Here is a 21,703-nt window from a genome sequence, read left to right as displayed (position 1 = left end):
CTTTCCCTAAAGCATGGACCAAAGATGACAGAACATGTCCAACGGCCCTGGGCTACTGAACCACTGTGGTACTTGCTGGAAGTACGCTTTTCTTCACCTAAAAGATATGCGTAACCAGGTAACTGTGAAGCAGAGGTATCCTTAACTTGCCTTCTTCTGTTGTACTCAGATAAATAAATGAGCTGTACTGGGCCAAATTAAAAATTCTGTAGTTACAGATTCTGCTTCCCTTTTAATACTGAGTGTATACCCCCTCTGGTTCAACATAACAAGTACTGAAAGGTAGGGTCATTTCTGAGGGCTTTAAATGATTCTTCTATCGTATCGTGATGGCAAAGATAATGATTATAAATAAATGAGTTAACTGCACTTTTCTTAAAGGGCATCTGTGCCTTGAGGTTGAACAGGAAGGCAAACAGCTCAGAGACACTAGATCCTTCCCAGCACATTAGTGGATGCATCTCCCAGTCCCAAGACAGACTTGCGTGTCATACAACCGAAAGGCACATTCTCATTTAGATGGGAACTGCACTAGCCAGGCTTGTAAAACCTACTTTCAAGCTAAGAGTTGAGATACAACCTGTTGTAAACATTGTGAAATACAGGAAATAATAAAATGTTTTAGAAAGACATTTGCTGGTATAAACATATTATGTGATCTCACATAACTATGTTGCTTTTTTGTCAGCTTGATTATAAGACTACAATTTGACGTGCTGTGATTCTCTTTCTAGCATCTCTCATCCTCTTTACAGTTGTGGTTTTAGCACAGGATACGCCTCTCTTATTTGTACAGAGCAGACAGATAACACTACAACTTTTAAAGTCGGTGTGTCTAACATGAAACTGAAATTTAATACCACCCATTTTAAGTAAGTTTAATATCACCTTCTTTGAAAGTGTAGTCTCTTGTTACTGCAAAAAGGAATCTGAAATGTTGACTTCTAACGTGTATCTTTTTTCCCCACAATTAAAGATGTATATGTATTTTATGTCTTAAAGCACCTAGAGCTTGAAAAGGGTGCTAATAGGCCCATTATTGCTCCTCTAGTAACTGCAAGAAATTCCAGTCCTCAACAGAGGACACCAATAGACTAGGTTCAGAAAAAAAAAAGAAAGATTTTAGGACACTCAAACGTCCTAAAGAACTGAAAATAACTCATTGAAATAATGTTGATTTCTTCTAACAGACACAGGGTTCATTCTACTAAAATGATCAAGCTTAGGTATTGACACATGACAAATGATACGGATGGAAGAGTTGAGAAAAGAGGAGATGTTAACCAAGGCGTTAACAGGTTCTGAACCAATGACCAACAAAAGCTTGAGTAAATAACGTGATCTGGTGATCAGGGAGCATTCTAGACATATCCTTAAGGTGTGTGACTAAGTGGTTTTACATCAATGCCACCTCAATCTTCTCTGTAATTAAGACAAAGTCAACACAGATAGTTGTGAAGCTAATTTTTGAGCTAAACAAACTGCTGTTACCCTAACAATTTTTTACCATTTTTTGACTCTAACTATGTTTCTGAAATCCCTGTTCTAGCTGCAATTTAATTGCCCAGTTCAGGAAAGAATTGAGCTTATTAACGGAACTTTTCTATTTCCAGATCAACTGATGTGAAAGTGAAAGGGAAGTCATCTTTACTTGTAAAGCATAAACTAGGCGTATTAAGGGTCCTCTCCAGTTGCTGTATTGACATGGAAGATTGAGTGGGAAATGACTGCAAGTGCAAGTGACTTGTCAGGATCTTTTTTTCTTTTTGTTATATTGGTGTTTTATTATAAAAGCACTTACCTTCAGAAGTCTTAATGCTGTGATAGTATTGAGATTATAATCTTGAGGAATCTAGATATTTCTATGGGTATCTGTGACATTTTCTCCTAACAGTTTTATTTTAGACTTAAAAATAAAGCTTTTAATTCCTTGCCTACTATAATCTTATCTGAACAGCACTGTCAGGTTAACAATTGGTGTATACTGACTTTCTTGGATGTATACGGAATTAAACCAGATAAATCTGTCTTGGATTTTCATAACACTGTAGGAGTGTCAAGAACAACACAAAACATTAAAAAAAACAAATGTGAAAATTTGGACATGGTTCCTATGCTATATGCTGTTTAGTTTTTTACTATATGCATTTTATGCGGTGACAATAGGCTTGTCTGCCTTTCTGGCTCTTCAACACCTTAAGGCCATACTGCTGGCACTGCAATCGCTGCATGATGATGTTTGAAGCCAAGCCAAGTGTAAGGAAATGTGTTACTGTGTTCTGTAGTAGCAAGCTGACGAAGGTCACTTCTTTAAAAGGAGCAACATGATAGTCTCCAAAAGGAGAGAGGAGAAACCCCAGCCAAAGAACTGTCTCTCTTGGTCCTTCAGTATTTATGTTCTTGTATCCATTTTTTTACAGGGGAAGGATTTTTGTTGGGACTTCCTTTTATCCATATCTTCTTGTATTTCCAAAGGAAAGGCCTTTAGGTTTTCATTCACACAGGGGAGGCAGAACCTTTTGGAGTAGAACAGACTACATTCCTGTAAAGAAAATAACATTATTAGCAGGATACACAAAATGGAACTGCTTAAGTTCCAGTCTCATTAAACCACACTTATATTCAGAATTCTTCTAAATTTAATCCTTCTTCTAGGTTGAAATATTCCAGAAATTTTGCTTCTTCCTATTCAATAATTCTAACGTCTGGTTAGAGCTAACAGGGTGAAAAATAAAAACTGGGTCTGTAACAATCGCTAACCAAATCAACTATCGTGTTGCTCCTTTTAAAGAAGTGACCTTCATCAGCTCGCTGCTACAGAGAACAGTAACGCATTTCCTTACAACTCGCTTGTCCTTCAAGCATCATTCATGGTTCTCCTGGCATGATCACTAAATTCCAAACAGGATTTAATGGGTAAGCGGGAGCTGGTGTTGCTGACGGATTATTCTTGGAGAGTTAAACATGAATAAAGGCATCAGTACGGATGGATCAGGACATCCTTCTGAGAGTAATGGATTCCATGGGTTTTACCTCAATAGCGGAAGTTTTCCCTTAAGTTAAATCTTAGCTTACAAAGATTTCTCCCTCCTGGGAGGATCTTCCAAGTTCCTGCACTGGTATGTGACGCTTGAAGTCTCAGAACGCTCTTCCTTGCCAATCTTCACAAAAATGGCCTAAAGGCCAACACAAGTACAAAGAACGTAGACCAGGGGCTGTAGGCTCTCTCACACTTTAGCTGCATCTTTTTCTGTAACTCCCCCAAAACCCACTCTTCTTTATTAATCTGTGTGCTTGTATTGCTCTAGGAGAATACTAAAAAGTATAAATATTACATCAATATCATAGAGGTGTCCAATAACCAGAATAGCTAAATGAATTTAATTCATCTGAGACAATTCAACTGAGATTTCATCCATTACCCACCTTTACCTTGAATAAACGTACTCACTGATTAAAAACTAAAAACATACATGGTACTAAAGCTTGAGCTGATGTCTCTCCTCTGAATTCTTGATGGCAAAGTATAAAAGCTATTGTGCACAACAAATATATTTTCCCTGCCCTTGAAGTGGAATGACACTATGATCTGACGTATTTTGTTCACAGTTGGTTTGGTTAGCAAGCGTTATGGACCCAATATTTATTTTTCACCCAGTTAGCTCTAACCAGTTGTTGGTTATTGAATAGGAAGAAGCAAAAGTGATGAAATATTTTAATCTATTTGCAGTACAGAGTTTGGACAACTGGAAGAGAAGCTTATTAATGTATTATTCCTTTGCCCTGAGGTGAGACTGAAGTCCATGGTTCTCCTGGCGTGCTGATCGCTAAATTCCAAATAGGATTTAATGGGTAAGCTGGAGCTGGTGTTGCTGATGGATTATTCTTGGGGATTTAAGCAAGAATAAAGACATCAGTTTAGATGGATCAGAACATCTTTTGGGGGGTAATGGATTCCATGTGTTTTACCTAAATAGCAAAGTTTTCCTCTTGCCATGGTCATTTGCGGCTGGCCTTTCTCTGGGGGTTTGGCTTGGATATTTCTGTGTTTCTATTCTTGCTTTTGTTTCCCATGTCACTTCAGCAGTAGATTCAGCAGATGATTATATCAAAATCACAATCAGCCTGCTTCTGTGCGACTTTCAAGCCTGAGGAACAACTTCTCTTCATCTATTGTCCTTTTCTGCACTGACTGCGCCTTCATATTCAGAGCTAGTGTGAGGCCTTGGTCTCTGAAAAGCCCTGAAACTGGATTTCAGTTGCACAACCTCCAGAGCCTATTGTTTCTTGTCTCTTGGTATCCTTAATACTTTAAGCTGCCAATTAAAAAGGGAAGATTAGAGTTTAAGTTGGCCCTGCTATTCTTGTTTGTATTGCAAAATGGCACACGGCTGCCCCCGCCTCCAGGTTAAGTTCATGGATCCACAGGGATGGACACTATACCACTGGGCAGCCGCGAAGGAGGGGAGAGGCTTTTCCCCCGTTCTGCAGATGGGGAACTCTGATGTTAAGACGCAGCTCCTCACAGACACACAGGTGCTCAACTTGCATTCTTTCAGCTGAAATGAGTTGCCAACTTTTGCTGATTTTGGCCAATGGGACTTACACAAATCATGAATATGAACCACTGCACATCTGGGCACTGGGTCCATGAACCCTTAGTCCTCCTCTCTGTCGTGGGATTATTCAGCCTAGCTATTTTTTTAAAGCCCTATGAATTACACTTATTGTGTATAGTCAAGCCCTTCTTTGACCATTATCCTGATAGGGTTCTGTGTTTAATCGGATAATTCTTTAATATGTTTCACCCCTTCCATGACTAAGGCATGAGGGGGCCATTTCAATTTCAAACTCAATAGTCCAATTCAGGCAAAACTGAGCTGCCAAAGCATGCTGCCAGAGTTTATTTCTGTTTTGACATGGATCATGTCTGAAAGTAATATATACAGGGATAGTATCATTACCACCCTTGTAAAGGAAACTCTATGTAAAGGAAAGGTTCTGCCTAACCGTGTCCAGGACTGACCCCGCATGACTGGAAGTTGAGTGGAAAGTAGCTGTAGTATTACATTTATCACTTAATGCCTACAATCACATCCAAGGTTAGTGTTTAGTCACCTTCCGCTGAGGTGAGCAGCAAGGGATGAAACTTGCTCCCTTTCCTCCTTTCTTCTCCAAAAATCACTTCTTTTCCTATGTTTAGTAAGTGTTGCAATAAACAAGAAATAACTGTTTTAAATGACTAATATGGTCAGATTATATAATTTCCTCTCCCCTTTTCTATAAGGGAAACAGGAAGAAGGGCACTTGACCTTCCTAAGGACTTTTAAAAGCATTTTTATTATCTTCCTTTTTGAGGGGTTTTGACATGTTTTAAGACATTACAGATAATCATTAGAATTATTTCTGGTTGGACCAGAAATAATGGCACTTACCAATACACTTACCAATACACTGTGCTAAAGATTGGTTCAGTAGGGTAATGTACCCTGCAAGGTGATTAGAGTAAATTAACTGAGTGAGACTTAAAAGAATATTTGAAGAAGCGAGTTTATGAGCATTATACAGAACATTATATTGAGTTTGAAATTGAAATGGCCCCCTCATGCCTTAGTCATGGAAGGGGTGAAACATATTAAAGAATTATCCGATTAAACACAGAACCCTATCAGGATAATGGTCAAATGTCTTGACTTTCATTGGCACAAAAACTGTAAGAGAAGACTTCAGCTAGCATGGGTTGTCTCATGAAAAGCCTAAAATCTGATCTGTATCTAAGCCTCCTTAGATACAAAAGCTAGCAAATTAAATCCAATCCCTTTGCCAAATCTAAGGTCAGAAAAGCCTTAATTTTGCCACAGGTTAGTCTAGTACTATTTTGAATTAACATAAAAATGAAAGCAACCTGTCACTGAAAACTTTCCATCAAATTGGTCCAGCTTCCTTGCCAAAGAGGCCCTAGAAAGCATGATTTTCTTCAGCTTCAATTCTTATAACATTATGGGAAAACTCAGTGCAGGGCTGAGTTGATCTGCTTGGGTCAAGCACAAGCAGGAACCAAAACCAATCCACAGAGATATTATCCTAACTTTGGCTCTCTCTACTGCCTTGGATAAGTTTTTACTTCTCTGGACTTTCCATTTTCCCTACATGAAAGAGGAATAGTATGTGTTTACCTACTTTGTGGTGTGGGTGTTTAAAGCACTAATTATCATTTCTGCAGATCTCTTTCAATGTTACCTAATCAGTATTGCTAAATACATTTTGAAACCATAGTCATATGTGTGATTCATTATTGGGCCTGGCCAGTTTGGTAAGAAATTCAATTATTTACAATCAAGGTTTTGCTTTGAGTGATACCATCAGGGGAATCTGGAAGACTCAGATAACAAGTAGTAAATGATTAACATATTTCCACAATAGGCAAAATAGGCACGAATGTCAAAAAGATTAGAAGAGGCTTCTATTAGATCACTGCTAATATCCTTTATACATTGCCATGCCCTAGATTAACTGAAACAATTAATAAATCTTTTAAAAGAAAAAGCCCTACCTTCATTCAGAAACGCACACTGTGTGGAAAGATACTGAGAGGCATATATAGAAACATTCTATTTCTGACAGTTTTAACTGCCAGACTTGGAAATATCTGTTGAATCCTTCCTAAATTCAAGACAATTCATTTGGGAATGAAAATAGCTAACTGTGCTCAAGTTTGCCCCAAATGTGTCTGAATTGCTAATCCTCTGCTTTTAAAAAGGAGAGATAAACCTGACATGTCAGGGCAGGAACCAAGCCCATAAGCCCAAACTATCTGACTAGCTGCACTTGCCTCTTTCTCTGGCTGTGCTTGGGAGTCAACTATCAGCCAAGACAGGGACATTCTCACTAGGAAGATCTCGCTTACATGTGAGCTTTGCCAACCACACAACTGCCTTGAGCTACTTGGCTCGGGAAACTTGAGCCCAGCTCAGTTGAGCCCAGACATAACCAGGGAGCACTGGCACTTCATCTGACTCCCACGTAGTCCTCAGGTAGTTCCAGAAAGGAAAAAAAAAAAAATCTCAGTTGCAATCTCTAGTCTGACCTTTTGGTGATTTTCATTCATTTAAATGACAGAAGAGACTTCAGAAATAGGAAACAAACCTAATCAGGAGAAAGGTGCTATTGCACGCTCCTCTTAGGACAGTGGACCAAATCCATCCTTGGTGCTAAATCCCTGCAAGTCAGAATAGCAGCTAAACTTGTCCAAGCGTGCCAATTTCCTTTTGGCTGTGCCTGTCCAACCCTCTAAATTTTATCAGTGTAATTTGACCCTTTGTTTTGCTCAAGAGAATTTCCTCAAGTCCCCACACAGAAACTGTCTGGCATTGGCATATAAGCTGTCTCAGTTGCCCAGATTATCTCACCTCATGCTCTGAGGAGGCCAGAGGTGTTACTTTGTCCCACCAGAACTGTAACTGGCCACCAAACATGAAAAAAAATTTCTACATCTTCACAAAGTCTTTAGCAGGTCTGTTTGTTTTAAAACTCCCACTACTAGCTACTTGCAGTAAGGATCATGTCACTGGAGCTGGCCCCTAAGCACTGCGATTACAGAATGGGCTGAAAAGGTTGAATTTGAAAACTGCTAAAGCTGACACTTAAGACCAAGGTGTGCTCTTGCTAATAGCTCATGCTATTAGCTGTACTCTAGATTTAAGCACCTTATTCTAGGATAGCAAACAAACGCTTTGAAAGAGAAGGCCAGGATCTGGCTGCTATTAGGGCAGTGGTGTCTGGTATAACAAATACATGCCATTGTCCCTGTAAACAATCAGGTGACGTCTCCTCATGGGTTGAGTCATGCATGAGTCCTGACTACTGCATGAGTCCCTAGTCTCTTTCAACCACAGAACTGGCGTGCCGAGGGAAAGGAGTGGAACCTAAGTTTTCTCAGTTCATTGTACTGCCTCAAAGAAGCACAGTACAGCCTCTGGACGCTGATAACTGTGTAATAACTTGTCTTCATTTTTGCTTTGAACTCACAGCAAACAAAGGGGCCAGTTCTGCACTGAGCAGAAGGAATTAAGACAACTGTAATTTTACACCACCTTTCTGGACCGCACTTATATTTCATAGTTTTAAGGTTGCCTACCAGCTGCTACTCAAATTCATTCTTCTTCAGAGAGCTATCATGGCATTGCACAACTCTCCTCCCTGCTCACTCTTCTACATTAACTTTTGCAAATAGGAAGGCAGCCCTATGCTATGGATGCAAACCAAATACATCATGGATGTTTATATTCCCTTTACGGAAAAAAAAAATCTACTGTTGGTATAGTACGATCTACTGAACTTTAAAGGTCTTGAAATGATTCTCCCTTGCGTTTTCTTGTGCTGAGAAAGTGGAAAAGAGCACTCATTGTGTTTGTGAGGCTGGACTGTGCTCATCTGTAAATAGAACACTTAAAGTTGCTGATCATTTTCATTTAATACAAAGACCTTTATCTGGGGGAATCAACAAGAACATACAATTAGCTTGCCTTAAAAATAGGCTGTTTGGGTTTTTGCTGTTTGGTCCTTCTCTAACAGGTCACCAGGACTGGAACAAAAAGAAACAATTGAAGAAGCTTGTTTTGCTTGTTACTTACTGTACCAACGCACACTGATCTGCTACACAAACTGCAATGAGACCCAAGGATGAGGAATTTGTCCTTGTCAGGGGTGAAAGGATCCTTCATGACATAGCCTTCTTCCAAAAGCCTGTAAGAGAATAATTTCAGGCTTTAAGGGAAGATTTCACAGTATGGGAGAGCTGAAAAGGAATCAGCCCTTTCTACTTGATTTGCTCGGCCTAGTGTTGTACATGAGGCAATGTAGCAGCTATGCAGCTCCCTTCCTCTTCAAAACCAACATTGTGGCTGCCTTCAGTCCTATACTGCACTTTTTATCTATCTTCCAAAATTAGGGCAACTGGTGATCATCTCAACGTTGTATTCCTAGGTTTTTCTCAGTGCTCTACCTTAAAGTATTTTTTATCTTCCATTTTTATGACAGGCACTCCTTTGCATGGCCAACTTCAGTACCTTGTCAAGTTATCACTTCAATTGCACAGCTTTTAATTAGAAGTTCTCTTCCAAAGCTGGGTGCATTTGAGTATAAAATAAAAAGTTTTTACTGCTTAGTTATGTCACTGCTGTAAAGCTAAGGTTCCCACCTCTTGCAAGCAAGAGCTACTAGCACAGAACATTACAATGACCTGAAATATGCTTAATGTCACAGACTGTACTGTTTGCTTCAGGGTATTAAGGGAGTGCATTTATTAATATTTTGGCAATCTGCTTGAGAAAGACTAAGGCCTTATTCTTCCTGGGAGCTCCAGGCAAAACATTACAGAAGTCAGCTGGGTGTCTGTCTGCACAGGGCACCCTGCAAGGCTGGCTTATTCTTGGGCTTATATCAAACTTGGATTCTGTAGTAATACGGAGTACAATACACATTTAAAAGGTATTCTGTTAACTCATACTGCCTTCTCCTTGTCTACATACACACACATACATATGTATGTGTGTGCCTGTGAGTGTATTCCTTTTTCCTTTTCCTCTCTACTCAAACAGAAAAAAGATGGTATGGCTCAGGCCTTCCACTGTTAGGAAAGATCAGGCATCTCAACATGGCAGATCACCTTGTCATCAAGTGCCCCAGTGTACAAAGACTGGATTACCTTTGCAAAGCTCCCCTTGCAAAATTCCCTGTCTTAATGTAGTCATCATCAGTGCAGATACCTGGCCGTTGTACAAGCCTTCGTGTCTGGCATACGTTTCCTGCAGCATTGCATTTAGGACATGTGAATAGACCAGAAAGTAGGCCAATAAAGATAATATGTAATCCAAATAAAGCTGAGATGTTAACACTGAGCTTGGATAATCTAAAGTTAAGATTCATGTTCAGCTTTGATTTAGACGCTTTACGAAAGGACCTGATCAAAGGTGGGCCATTGATCTGCTGAGCAGAAGAGTGAAAACCAGTGGCACCATGGGATTTGGAATGATGAAAATACAGCTGCCCAAGATCTGATCTCAGCCCAAGCAGGTGGTGATCAACAGCTGTTTCCATGATGTAAGAAACTGAGCGGTCTTAGTGAGGTGAAATGCTGAGTACATATCTGAGTTCTGGTGAGCTCCTGACCATGTTTGCCTGATGGGTTCATTGACCGGGATGGCCTCAACAGAGCTACTTGTACATTTAAAGCTAAGTGCTTTGTTTTATGGGGAGTTTAGTGTCTGCAGACAAAGTCGTAACTGCATAGTTTCTGGTCAGACTATCCCTACTTGGCAGAGATGGAAAAGGCTTCAGTCTCCTAAAATGTAAATATGTACAATATTTCCACACACTTTAATGTCATACAATCTGCCAAAGAATTGTCTAATTCATGCAAAAAAGCATTGCTGTTCAAAATTCCATGTCATGTCAAACAGCTCTTAAAAACTGTTTTTACCATATGTATTTCATTCATGCTGTGTTTACATGTTGCCCAGCTGACACAGCTGTGAGGAAAGGGCTATTCCCAGAAACACTAGGCTGACAGTCAACGGTACTCTAGTAAAAAAATACAGTACAGGTAAATAGTAGGGTGGCCAGTGGGGTAAGGAAATAGGTTAAATACAAATCTTTGTGTGGTATTGAAGCAGGACGGGAAAGTTGATTTTTGTCTTTGCTATCAATGCTGACAATTTTTAACACTTCTTCCCTTTGGGAAAAAAAGGTCACTTTAAGTACCAACCCTCATACTCAGGGGCAATATGGCATGTTATTGGGTTCATGCAGTGCACATTGTTCCACAGTACAAGGCTTCTAATGCTCATAGCATAAATGAAGTCTGTAATATGAAAGACTGTACTTACACAATAGAGCGTGTGTTTGGTGGCTTCTGCCCATAGTACATATATGGAGCTGTTAAGCCACATAGCTGACACGTGAACTCTCCTGTAGGCTGAGCTTCTTTGGGAGCATCCATCTTTAAGCTACCTACAAGAAACACAAAAATCTTTCAGCTCCAAAATGCAGTACTGGGAACATGCCTGCAAGAAGATTAAACAGATGTGGGACATCTGGCTATGCAAATTAAAATCCAATGGAAAACTGACTGTTGCAAACCTTGATTAGTAAATCTTTTCTCCCAAATCAAGTTGGTTTCCCATGTCCCAGTTAAATTTCAAAACTCCTTAGATAGGTTTAGAAATTGCAGCTTAGGAGCCTAACTATAAGAGTTCACCTATTAATTTAGAACTTGATCCATAAAATAATTTAGGTAACGAAGTATGTGGCTGTGACTGGAAAACCTTTTGCTCAGCTGAGGCCTACACTCCCTAAGTGCTTCCCAGAAAACGATTCCCTATCTGCTGTGCAGAATCCCAGTCCAGTTCTGCAATGCCTGTCTGCTCCCACAAACTGCAAATGGAGCAGTGAAAGGATGCGGGGCCCTGCTCAGGAGACAGGTACCAGAAAGGTAGGTGTTGCAATTATTTACTATGTCTTTTTCTTTGCTTCTGGTTCACCTTCGAACAGAGTTTTGGGAGCTTAACCCTGGCTCCCTGTTCTTACCTGGCTTCCTATGGGAATGAGGCTGATGTAATCACCCTGTGCCTAGATAGAGTGCTGGCCCATTCAAGCCACACAGGACAGAGGAGGAGGTACCTTCAAAAAAGTTTAGGTCCTATAACTTTTATGAAAATAGGCAGAAGAGGGAGACTCTGTTTTATCCTCATGGAGGATACCCATATATTTTTATAAATCAGAGAATCTGCACATAGGAAAGCTACTGTCCATCTGTCTGAAAGATTTCAGACATCCATTACAAAGGTGTAGCTATCAGTCACGAGATATAAAACACAGAAAGCTGTGCTTCATCAGCTTTGGTGCTTACAAGATGACTTATTTAAAATCTTGGCCATTGATTTACATTTGGGAGCTTATCCTTCACTGATACGACTTTAGCTGAGAGTCACACCAAGCAGTTTTCAAAAGGCATGGTGTGGCAAGTATGCTTTTAGGAGTGATTTTGGTATGTATGCATGATCAGATTAAACACAGCTAACCATGTGCATGCCCAAAATTGCACGAATCCATGAATGAAACGTGATCGCTTGTTTGCAAGCTGGGTATCTTCGCTCACCTGCACTATTTTCTTGAACAGACACATTCACCTTGCAGTTAGCAAGAAAACTCAAGTTTTTAGCTAAAAGCCCTCACACTTCTCATGGCATACAGTTTTCTGCCGCAAACCTGTCAGTTTTTTTAAGTGAAGCTGAGCTGGCATCAAGCTGTTAGGAAGGTGAGCGCTAGGAACTCGGATTTGGGCAGTTATCTCAGCAGTTAGGTTGTGTGTGCTCACAGCTGAGCAGACATACAGCCTGCCAAAGGACAGCAGGTCATTCCCACTCTTCTAGCTTTGCAGCCGTACCCTTCCCCTGCAGAGCTGATTCAGTTCACTAAGACCATGTCTCTATTTCTGTTTTAGCTCAGCTCAGAGGTTTTCTTTGGGAACAAATTGCCTGACTGTCCCCGCTTACCATACTTGGTTTGCATTGTGGAGCAGTCTTAAAGCACACAAACCGGACAGTTGCAGATGAAACGAAACTGAAAGATGTGCTCCAGAAGCACACCTAATACAGTCCAACCTGAATGCCCAACTAATGGCCATTCAGTCTACAGGCTACCAGAGGACCTGAAACATAGAGAGTGGGCAGCTGGTATCCAACACCAAACACCTTGGTCCACGGTTTCACTCTTACTGCATCACATTAGTTACTAATGTGGTAACAAATAAAAGAACTACCTTTTTTTTTTCCTTCCAACGTCTTTTTTTCTCTCGTTTTAGGGAACTAAATTGGCTTGCAGAGGAATCCAACAACTGCTAACAGTAGTACAAGGTAAGAAGCAAAACTGCACAGCCAGGAGAAAGGGAGGGCTGGGATGAGGGACCTGTATTTCCCTCTTTGAATGACAGTAAGCTGCTATTTCTGCTCACTCTATGTGGTGAAACTGAATCCTTAGAGACACATGCTGCTAAGGTGAATTAGGGGCAAGGTGAAGCAGAGCTGTGACTACTTGTCTTCTAATGTTCCAGAAGAACAGGGAGCCCCAAGATCCTCAGAGGTTACAGAGGCTTCATAACAGACACCCAGTTCAGAAAGCCCTAGCCTGTTAAATCCTGAAACTTAATTTTGGGAATAATCTCCCTTACCCCATCATTCCTTCACCATCAGCTTTTCCACCGCCATTCCTGGCATTTCAGTAGTAGAGGGAGTTCTTCAAATGTAACACAAATGGGGCTGGGTACTGGTTTAATAAACAAATCCAACTCGTGAATACCTTAGGCAACTACATTTTTTCAAAAGTGATGTAACCTTTGGATATCATGTATTTTCCCTACCTCACAGGGGTGCTTGAGAGAATTTAATTAACTAAAGTGCTTTCAGATTTTTCAGTTAGATATAAGGCATGTACATGCTACCTGTTTCTCCTTGTATATTAAAACTGGGATTTTTCAAACTATACACAAACTCAGCTAAGAAGTCTGCTTTTTGAACCCTGCATTTTAGGTTTACCAGATAAGTCCCCCAAACATACTTAAATTTACCTTTTCTGTAGGTAGTCAGTAGCAGCACCAAGACACTCAGCTGTCTGAATGAGATTCAGTCCCAAACATTGTATGCAATTTTTTGTAATCAATCTTTTTTAAAAAGGGGAAATAGTTAACCCCACAAAGGTAGAGTACGGAAAGTCACTTGAATCAAATACAGAAGACCATCATGGTGATCTTTTCTTTAAAATAAAGCAAACCACTAAGAACAACAACAACAAAAAAAAGAGTATTTATGGCAGTGAGGATCATAGACTTTGGAACGAATGTGTCCTGATTCCAAGTCAAAATAACAGCCCTGGGTTCAGAGCTGACGTACATTAGATATAGAAACACCTGCTCTCTTATAGACCATTGGCATGTAGAACAGAATCTGTTCAGTGACTACCACTGGGAAGGAATGGTATCTATGTACAAACAGATTTTTGGCTATGCCAGTTGAAAAGCATATGATCCTGCCTGCAAGGCACAGATGAATTTACGATGCTTTCCATTTTACTCCCAGCTTACCAGTCACTGGTATCAGCTGTACTAAGTTTTACTTCACTGGGAACATCATTTGTCCTGAGAGCTTGCCTACACAGCAGCACTTGGGAAAGTTAAGGTCACTAACTCAAGGTGTGAAGTTAATACACATGCAGATTTCAGGGTGACTGCTCCCAATCAGAAGTAAAGTTGGCTATACAACAAAATAAAGCCATTTTCCTTCTGAAGAAAGTAATTTAATGGCAGATGTAATAAACTTTCAGTTTATGTGTGTGCTTCACAACTTTAGTCTAAACCACCAAGCAGACAAGTCCTAAGATGCACTCTCTCACAAAGCTTCTAGTACTTCCAAAAAGCTCGTCTGCAATTAAAGAACTGTTATCTTTATGTCAGATAGCAAATGCACAGAAGCAATTCTGGGATAAAACCACAGTCGAGACAGACATTGGTTTATCACAAAGTAAGCTCATTGGTTTGGCTCTATACACCATCTTAGCAAGATACCCGATACGACAAGTATGACAAGGTGTCTGCCTCCCCTCCAAGCAGATATATGAAGCGTGAGTGAGAACTCGTTTCTCTCTAGCATACCAACAACAGGATGAAGGATCTCTTGAGGAGATAAAAGTCTAGGGCACTAATCCTTTCATAATCATGACAGGCAAATTTGTAACCTCAAGTAACTAAAATCATCTCCAGTGCCAACACTGGCTTTTTCTCTTTTCCCTGAAAATTTTTGAAGCAGCACGCTGTCCCAGTAACATGTCAAATATCTGGCTGGCTGGTATGTACTGAAGAAGTCTTTTAAAGCAGCTTGTTTAGAACTGAATTCTGCCCAAGCGTTTGCCATTTTGGCTGGAAGCCGCAAGGTACTTAAACACATACTTACTTTAAGCACATGCATAGCTCTTCTGAAAAGAACACGGCTACCCACACATGCTTGATTACGAAGCAAACACTGAACTAGCACGCTCAGCAGAAACCTGCCAAGTCAAGCCCAGAATGCTGCAGGACGTGTGTGAGGTTGGCCCACGTGTCATGGCGAAAGGTAAAGCATGCATGCAGATTAGAATGCCATACTAAGGAAATAATTGCAGTAAAAGAAAGGTGCAGGTTAGACAGCACTGCTTACAGCTTACAGCTTACAGCACTGCAGTAAGTGCTCCATGCTGTGACTGATATATGATATGGATGTGGGGGAATGGCTCTCAGTGCAGTTCTCTAGGGACTCCTAAAAACTTCAGGGCAGTTCTGCTCAGAGCATTCTGCTAACAGGCCTGGAAAGCATGCCAGAAATAATAAATCACCATTAAATTGTCAGGGTCAGTGGCAAAGTAGTGGCACAGATAAGTAATCTGATTTTCGTTGCTTCAAACCTCATTAGCACAAGTCTTTACAATGCATAGGTTAAGCCCCTCTTAAACTCCACAGGAGACTCATGTATTTCTGAGTCACTGATAAACTAGAGAAACTATACAAGAAACAAACTGCCTACAAACAGATGTAGACTTTGATTTGAAAGGGTGTCAGATAAAACCAACATTGACACATCTTTAATCCTCTCCAATTAAACTCTTGTTTCTTTTTCCTGCCAAGATTTTCCTGCAGTATCCACTGTTGATGACGATGACCTATTAAAATATTCACAGCTTGATTCTCTACGGGAAGGAGTGCTCTCTAATAGACGCGTAGGAACCACTGAGTTCATAGCCTGGTAAATGCCAAGTTATTTTGCAGTGTTTGGTGTGATATAAATTTAAACACACTTCAGCACCAGGAATGCGCTCACCTCCTTCAGAAAAATGATCTGTTGCCTAATTGCTTAGGTAATAGATGAAACAGCAGAACCTTCTTACTTGCTAGTTAATCTCCAGGTGAACAACTCTCTCCCTCCAGTTCCTTCATGTTATTGCCCTGAAGGCATGTTTAGGTCACCTGTTGGCTGCTTCTCTGCTCTTCCTTTGAGGTGACTTACCTTGGGTTCAGCGTAACAAATTAGCCCGGGAATGCAATTTCACCAAGCGTGGCCATTTGGAACTTTTACCCTTATTACCTCTCCCAAAGACCACTTGCTTGAACTGAACCTTGACTTGTTGCAGCAACTTCTCCCTTCAGGCCAGGGGGATTGTGCTGGCATTGCTACGCTCTCTCTGCTCTGAAGGAACTGAGATCACTGCAGCACACAGGCTTCCCTCTAGGTATGGGTCATATGGCAGGCCCCAAGCCCTGCTTTTTAACAACAGCTTGTGTAGACTCCCTGTGGCTGTATGATAAACAGCCTAAGTGGTCACAGATGTCAAAGCGAGCATGTCTTCTGAGCAGTTGTAGGGAATGTTTGAAGAGGGTGTGTCAGCAGAAAGAGAGGAGGCAAGCAAATCAAACCCCTTCCTTAGGTAAAAAGGCTTTACGAACACAAGATGAATCTCAAAAAAGCATCTACTGATGCATGATTTAACAAAGCTGAGAAACCAACACTTAAAAAAATCCAGCCCAAGCACTCCTTACTTGAATATGGCAGGCAGCCAGCTCTGAATTAGACAGCATTTAATAAAGAAGAATCTCAAATTAGGTGAGAATTTAACAGCTTCACACGGGAATGCTGCAACGAGGCACTGATTAACCGGTGTATACCACTGTCCTCTAGTGGACACACCGGCACCGTGCAGCCCCGGTGACGGGCAGCATCACTGTTACGAGCTGCGGGGAGTTCTCGTTTCAGCACCTCCGTGGTTCAGAGGGGCTCAGTTGCAAAAGCCCAGCTAAGTGGATCACACAGTAAGATGAATGATAGAATAAAATAAAAGCAAGTTGCCCAAGCATTTATGGTAGAGGCCATCTCCATGTCCGGTTGCAGAGGCACAGCGAATGGTGGATCTCTTTGCTGTGTAACAGAACAAACAGTCCTGACAGAGGAGGGAAAACCACAGTGTCATTAGTTCTTCCTTTCCTCCCCCCCACAAATTAATCTATGGTCACATCTGGTTTTCTTCTCGATCCCTGTTTCTTCTCATTCCTGTTTCTTCTCCTTCTCTTCCAACAGGCTTTCCTAAGCAGAATACAAAGCTTATCACATCCATGATGCCATTCTAACACTCTATACGTAAAATGGCTTAGAAATCAAAGGAAGGCAAAGCAAGCTTGTTGCTCTTCTCACAGCACAGTTACAGGGACTTACTGGAGAGGAGGTAACACAGAAGATCCAAACACTGAAGCGTTCACTGAAGTGAACATCAGTTCTGGATTACAGTTATTCCTTGCCAAAACAGGGAAACCACACCTGAGGTCTGATTTCATTAAATCTCCCTTCTGGTATAGCCACAGTAAGTAAGAATGCTATGCTCACAGGTTACCCCCTGCCCTGAACTGATTTTGTCTTCCTTCCAAACTGTAGCTCCCTATTATAGCTTTGTTAGATTAATATCCATAGTGGGAAAGAATACGACAGTAAGGCTCTATTAATATATAAGTGATGATGATTCCTTTTAAGTTGTCCTTTCAGAAAAGTTATGGAGGGCCACACATGTACCATTGAAAGTATCAGCTTGGTTAAGCACAATCTAAACTTAGTACAACACTTTCCAACACAGTCTAAAATTAGGAACACCAAGATTTTGTGGAAATACACAAGGAGAGGCTTACACAGTGTTTTGGGAAATAAGACACTGCAACTTGACATAATCCTGAAAGAAATAAATAGAGCTTCAGTGATTTATCTCCCTACAGAAAGCAAAGTTGGTACTGTAAGGAAATACTCAGCCCCCACTACGTGGGGTTGCATGTTACAACGTGCTTGCTGTAACAGCCAGTGCCCACTTTCCCCTGTGACCAGCAAGATGTTCAGCGTTAATATACTTGGGGAAGAGAATTCTTTCCAGTAAAATGTGACTGAGGCTCTCAGTTTGTTAGAACTGAGCTCAAGTTGAGGACTGCATAACAAAGTAAAGCAAAACCTTCAAAAAGAAAAGAAAACACAAAACTACTGGAGGGGTGGGGGGTGTATGGGGTAAAGTGTCCGCTTCAAGAAAGCCTGAGAATAAAGACCTGTACCTACTATACATATACTTTCTCACGCACATAGCCCCACACACCTTCTTACAGGCATGCCCGTTTCCTCTGAAAGGGAAAATGTTCCTCCAGTTTTTGTTATCCCAGCCATTGTGAACAGCAAGCATGAGAAAACATCAGAGAGAGGTATTTCCAGCATGTTTGATAAAGCAAAGAACTCCACTGTCACTCAGCCCTTAGACAGTTTTCTTTTCCAGGGTACTTGCTGGGAGCTGTGTCATAAGAATTTACAAATAGGTGCCCTGTTTCACACCTTCATACGGAGGTCATTTCGATTTTGCCCCTTTGATTACAGTTTACAGTGGAAATTAGTCCTTCAGTCAGGGGCTAGCAGCTTCAAGACTTCCTGACTTACACCTATGGTAAATTCCTGTTTTCTAGCCATGCAGCAATATGAAATACGCTATGTGAATTCAGCCAGGCACAAACACCGTGAATTTTTAGCGTGTTTTCAGGTTAGCCTGTTTGCTCCTCTCAGAAAGACTTTGCTTCCCAACCAGTATTTCGATTACTTTGAAATCAAAAGTATCTTTGCACTGGTATATTTCTAGTGGTCCCTCCAAGGTGGCATATTGGTAATATTATAGCAGGGGAAAAATCCTAACTGAAAAAAAACTTAACCAATGCACAAACACACAAGTACTGGTATAACTAATACTAAAAAACCATGCAGGTACTAAGGCTGCACTTACTTCTTTCAACACCCGATACTCTCATCAAATAGGTATCAAGGCACATACACAAGAACCGCTTCCACAATTTTCTGTAGGACACAGAGAAATTATACTTGTTCTTAGACAGTTGGAGACGTATTTTATCACAGACAGCCAGGCCATTTCTTTTGTGCATGCCCTGCAGTCTGCACAGCCTGTTCTCCAGAGCATGTGTGTTTATGCTCTTCCCCTCCAGAAGTTCTTTTGGACAAATTTACTGCTCTGTTCATCACAGGTAAAACAGGAGGAAGGCGGATTTTTCACGTGACAAATTTCATCATGGATGGAGATGTGTGGATCCTAGAATTCACTATAACCAGAGTAGACTGCTCCTACTGGGTCATATGCTAGGAGGGCAGGCATGCACAATCTTTGCAATTCTGTCCTTTTGCCCAAGAAGCTCAAAATCCAGTGAGAATTAGCAGCATCCTCAATGTGTCACAGATATTTAAGTAACTTTCCTTTGGCTTCAGATCTCCGTCTGTTCAGCAAGCATAGATAGGCCTGACTAAGATTTCACTGAGGCACAAGAGGAAAGTGTGGACTGCAGAGTGGAGCTAATTAAGCAGCAGAGTTGATGGGGTCTTGATAGAAATTTTATATGCCATATGTTTATGTTAAGCTTTTTAAAGTACTGGCTATAGCTATAGATAGATAGATAGATAAGGCTTAAGAATGCTGTGATGTTTGTTACAGATTTAAATGCATGTTTCCTTTTTGCACATACACATACCTCTAAGTGTGGTTATTAATAATAACTTTACTCAGTGTTACGACACTGAAAGTTACGACAAAATAAATGAACAGGTGGGGAAGAAGGCTTAGTGGAAAATTATTATGGTTATTATTATTATGTAGTTAGAAGGACACTTTATAGGAGGCAGCACAGTTCACGTGTTAGCTGGCCAGTAAAAAAGAAAACAGAAAGAGCAGGTGAGAAATGCTTTCACCAGGCATTGAGAAAAGGAATACAACAAAACACTTACTGACCCACTCTTGCTTTACCCTGGCCTAGAGCAAAAAAACAAAAAACCCCAAACCATTGCAATCACATAGATAACGAACTTCTTTCTTAATCCAAATCTCAGGCTTGTGCTTATCTATTGGGAGTTTTGGGGCTCTTCACAGCTTTTTTGGCTTATTGATTTTTGTGCCGGTAAAAGCACTGCTTTAGTGAACAGGCCAGTGCAAAGGTAACGTACAGGCTAGAAAGTTTAGCGTCTCAACAAGCCTGGGGAGCAAATACCCATTCCACGACAGGTTAACAGAGGAATCCAAATCTTTTCCTACCATTATCATCAAATAAAACTCTGCTTTGGTCAGAACACCTCCAAGCAACCTGCATCTGTGCAGGGTAAAATTTTCAGGGGATCCTCCACTGTTCTTGATACAACCTTGTCATATTTGTACATGTGTATCTTGACTCTATTGGAGGCAAGACATAAAGTGAGGCAAAATATAAAGTAATGCTCTCTTATAACCGCTACTTTGCCTGGCAAACTTCTCCCTGTACTTGGTAAATTAAGGCGCAAGGAAAACAACATTTTTGACATGGGCTCCTGGAGCATAAGGTCTTAAATTTTTTCCATATAAAACATTTTAATTTTAAGGATATAGTTAAAAGTAGTGTAACATTTTCATGTAGAATTAGTTATGCTGGAAAAAAGGGATTCATATCAATACAACTTTAAAACTATACCAATTAAGGGAAATTAATCAGTATATGGTGTCTTTGCACTGGTATATTTCTAGTGGTCCCTCCAAGGTAGCATATTGGTAATATTATAGCAAGGGAAAAATCCTAACTGAAAAAAAACCTAACCAATGCACAAACACACAAGTACTGGTATAACTAACTACTAGTACATAAATCCAATTCTTTGACTCATAGATGCCTAGAGATGGAAGACAGCTCAAGAGATTATTTAGTCCATCACACCCAAGGCACAACTGACTTTATTTTGATGGCATTTTGCAGTGTTTATAAAGACTTTCCTACCAGCCCAAGTGCCTTAGAGACAAGTAACAGGTCAGCGAGCAAGTCTGGATTAAGTGTGAAGGAAAGCCACGATTAACCTCTCTCCTTAAGCAGAGAGACCATTTCTAGCATCACTGAGACATGGAGGTATTTACTGGGTTCTCAGAGCAGATTCAGAAAGAAACTGTGGTACCCCATCTCTCATACATCTTCCTACCTCCCCCTCAGTTTTCAAGGGGAGTTGAGTACCTGATTGTTTCCATGGTTCTACGGTCCTCCAAGTCCAAAGCTGTGATCCCAAAAGCACTTCGTTCAAGTGCAACCTCATACTGGAAATGCCTACCTATCAAAGGAAATAAGGTTTTCCCCTAAGTTCCCCAGGCTCCTTAAAGCTCCTTCTTTGTGTATGTCCAAAAGCAGTGCCCTCACACAGCTCTGAACTTCCCTGGAATCCTCCCCACATCCCCTTCAAGGCCGCATCCTGTAGCTCCAACTCCCAACCTTCCTCATAAAAAGCAATCTGTGGCCACTACATTCTATTAAACAAAGAATATAATTTATACTAAAACCCTCGTGTAGGAAAAAAAAAAAAAAAGCAAAGATCAGCTTTGGATCTGGATTCAGAATCAGAGTCTCCTGTTAAGCAGTCACCTCGGTCACCAGGCTACTCTCAGGATGCTCACGCTCTCCCTTGCCCTAGGCTCTTCTCACCTGTGCTCCTGCAGTTTGAAGGGGAGGGCCCCCCCACCCAGCGTAACTCATGCTCTAGCGAGTCAGGCACTCCGGAGGTGGGAAGTGCAGACTTGAAACCTTTCCCTCTCCGAGCCAAGCGGG

General features: G+C 40.9%; 1 protein-coding gene across 1 annotated transcript; it reads right to left on the bottom strand.

Moving 5' to 3' along the window:
* Positions 1-2,392: 2,392 nt before the first annotated feature.
* Positions 2,393-10,999, bottom strand: CDPF1 (cysteine-rich, DPF motif domain containing 1). Its single transcript, XM_009586942.1, has 3 exons — positions 10,887-10,999; positions 8,634-8,745; positions 2,393-2,542 (listed from the first exon to the last, which is right to left on the bottom strand). The coding sequence occupies exons 1-3, from the start codon at positions 10,997-10,999 to the stop codon at positions 2,393-2,395; spliced, it is 375 nt and encodes a 124-aa protein (XP_009585237.1).
* Between the last annotated feature and the right edge of the window lie 10,704 nt (positions 11,000-21,703).

The sequence above is a fragment of the Fulmarus glacialis genome, unplaced genomic scaffold (genome assembly GCF_000690835.1).
Source record: "Fulmarus glacialis isolate BGI_N327 unplaced genomic scaffold, ASM69083v1 scaffold10281, whole genome shotgun sequence".
NCBI classification, from domain to species: domain Eukaryota; kingdom Metazoa; phylum Chordata; class Aves; order Procellariiformes; family Procellariidae; genus Fulmarus; species Fulmarus glacialis.
This window is presented reverse-complemented; position numbering and strand designations above follow the sequence as displayed.

Coding starts and splice junctions, on each gene's coding strand:
- CDPF1 (XM_009586942.1), bottom strand. CDS start 10,999: ATGGATGCTCCCAAAGAAGCTCAGCCTACAGGAGAGTTCACGTGTCAG. Junction 8,746..10,886: donor CCAAACACACGCTCTATTGT/GTAAGTACAGTC, acceptor ATTCTCTTACAG/GCTTTTGGAAGAAGGCTATG. Junction 2,543..8,633: donor GATCAGTGTGCGTTGGTACA/GTAAGTAACAAG, acceptor TTTTCTTTACAG/GAATGTAGTCTGTTCTACTC.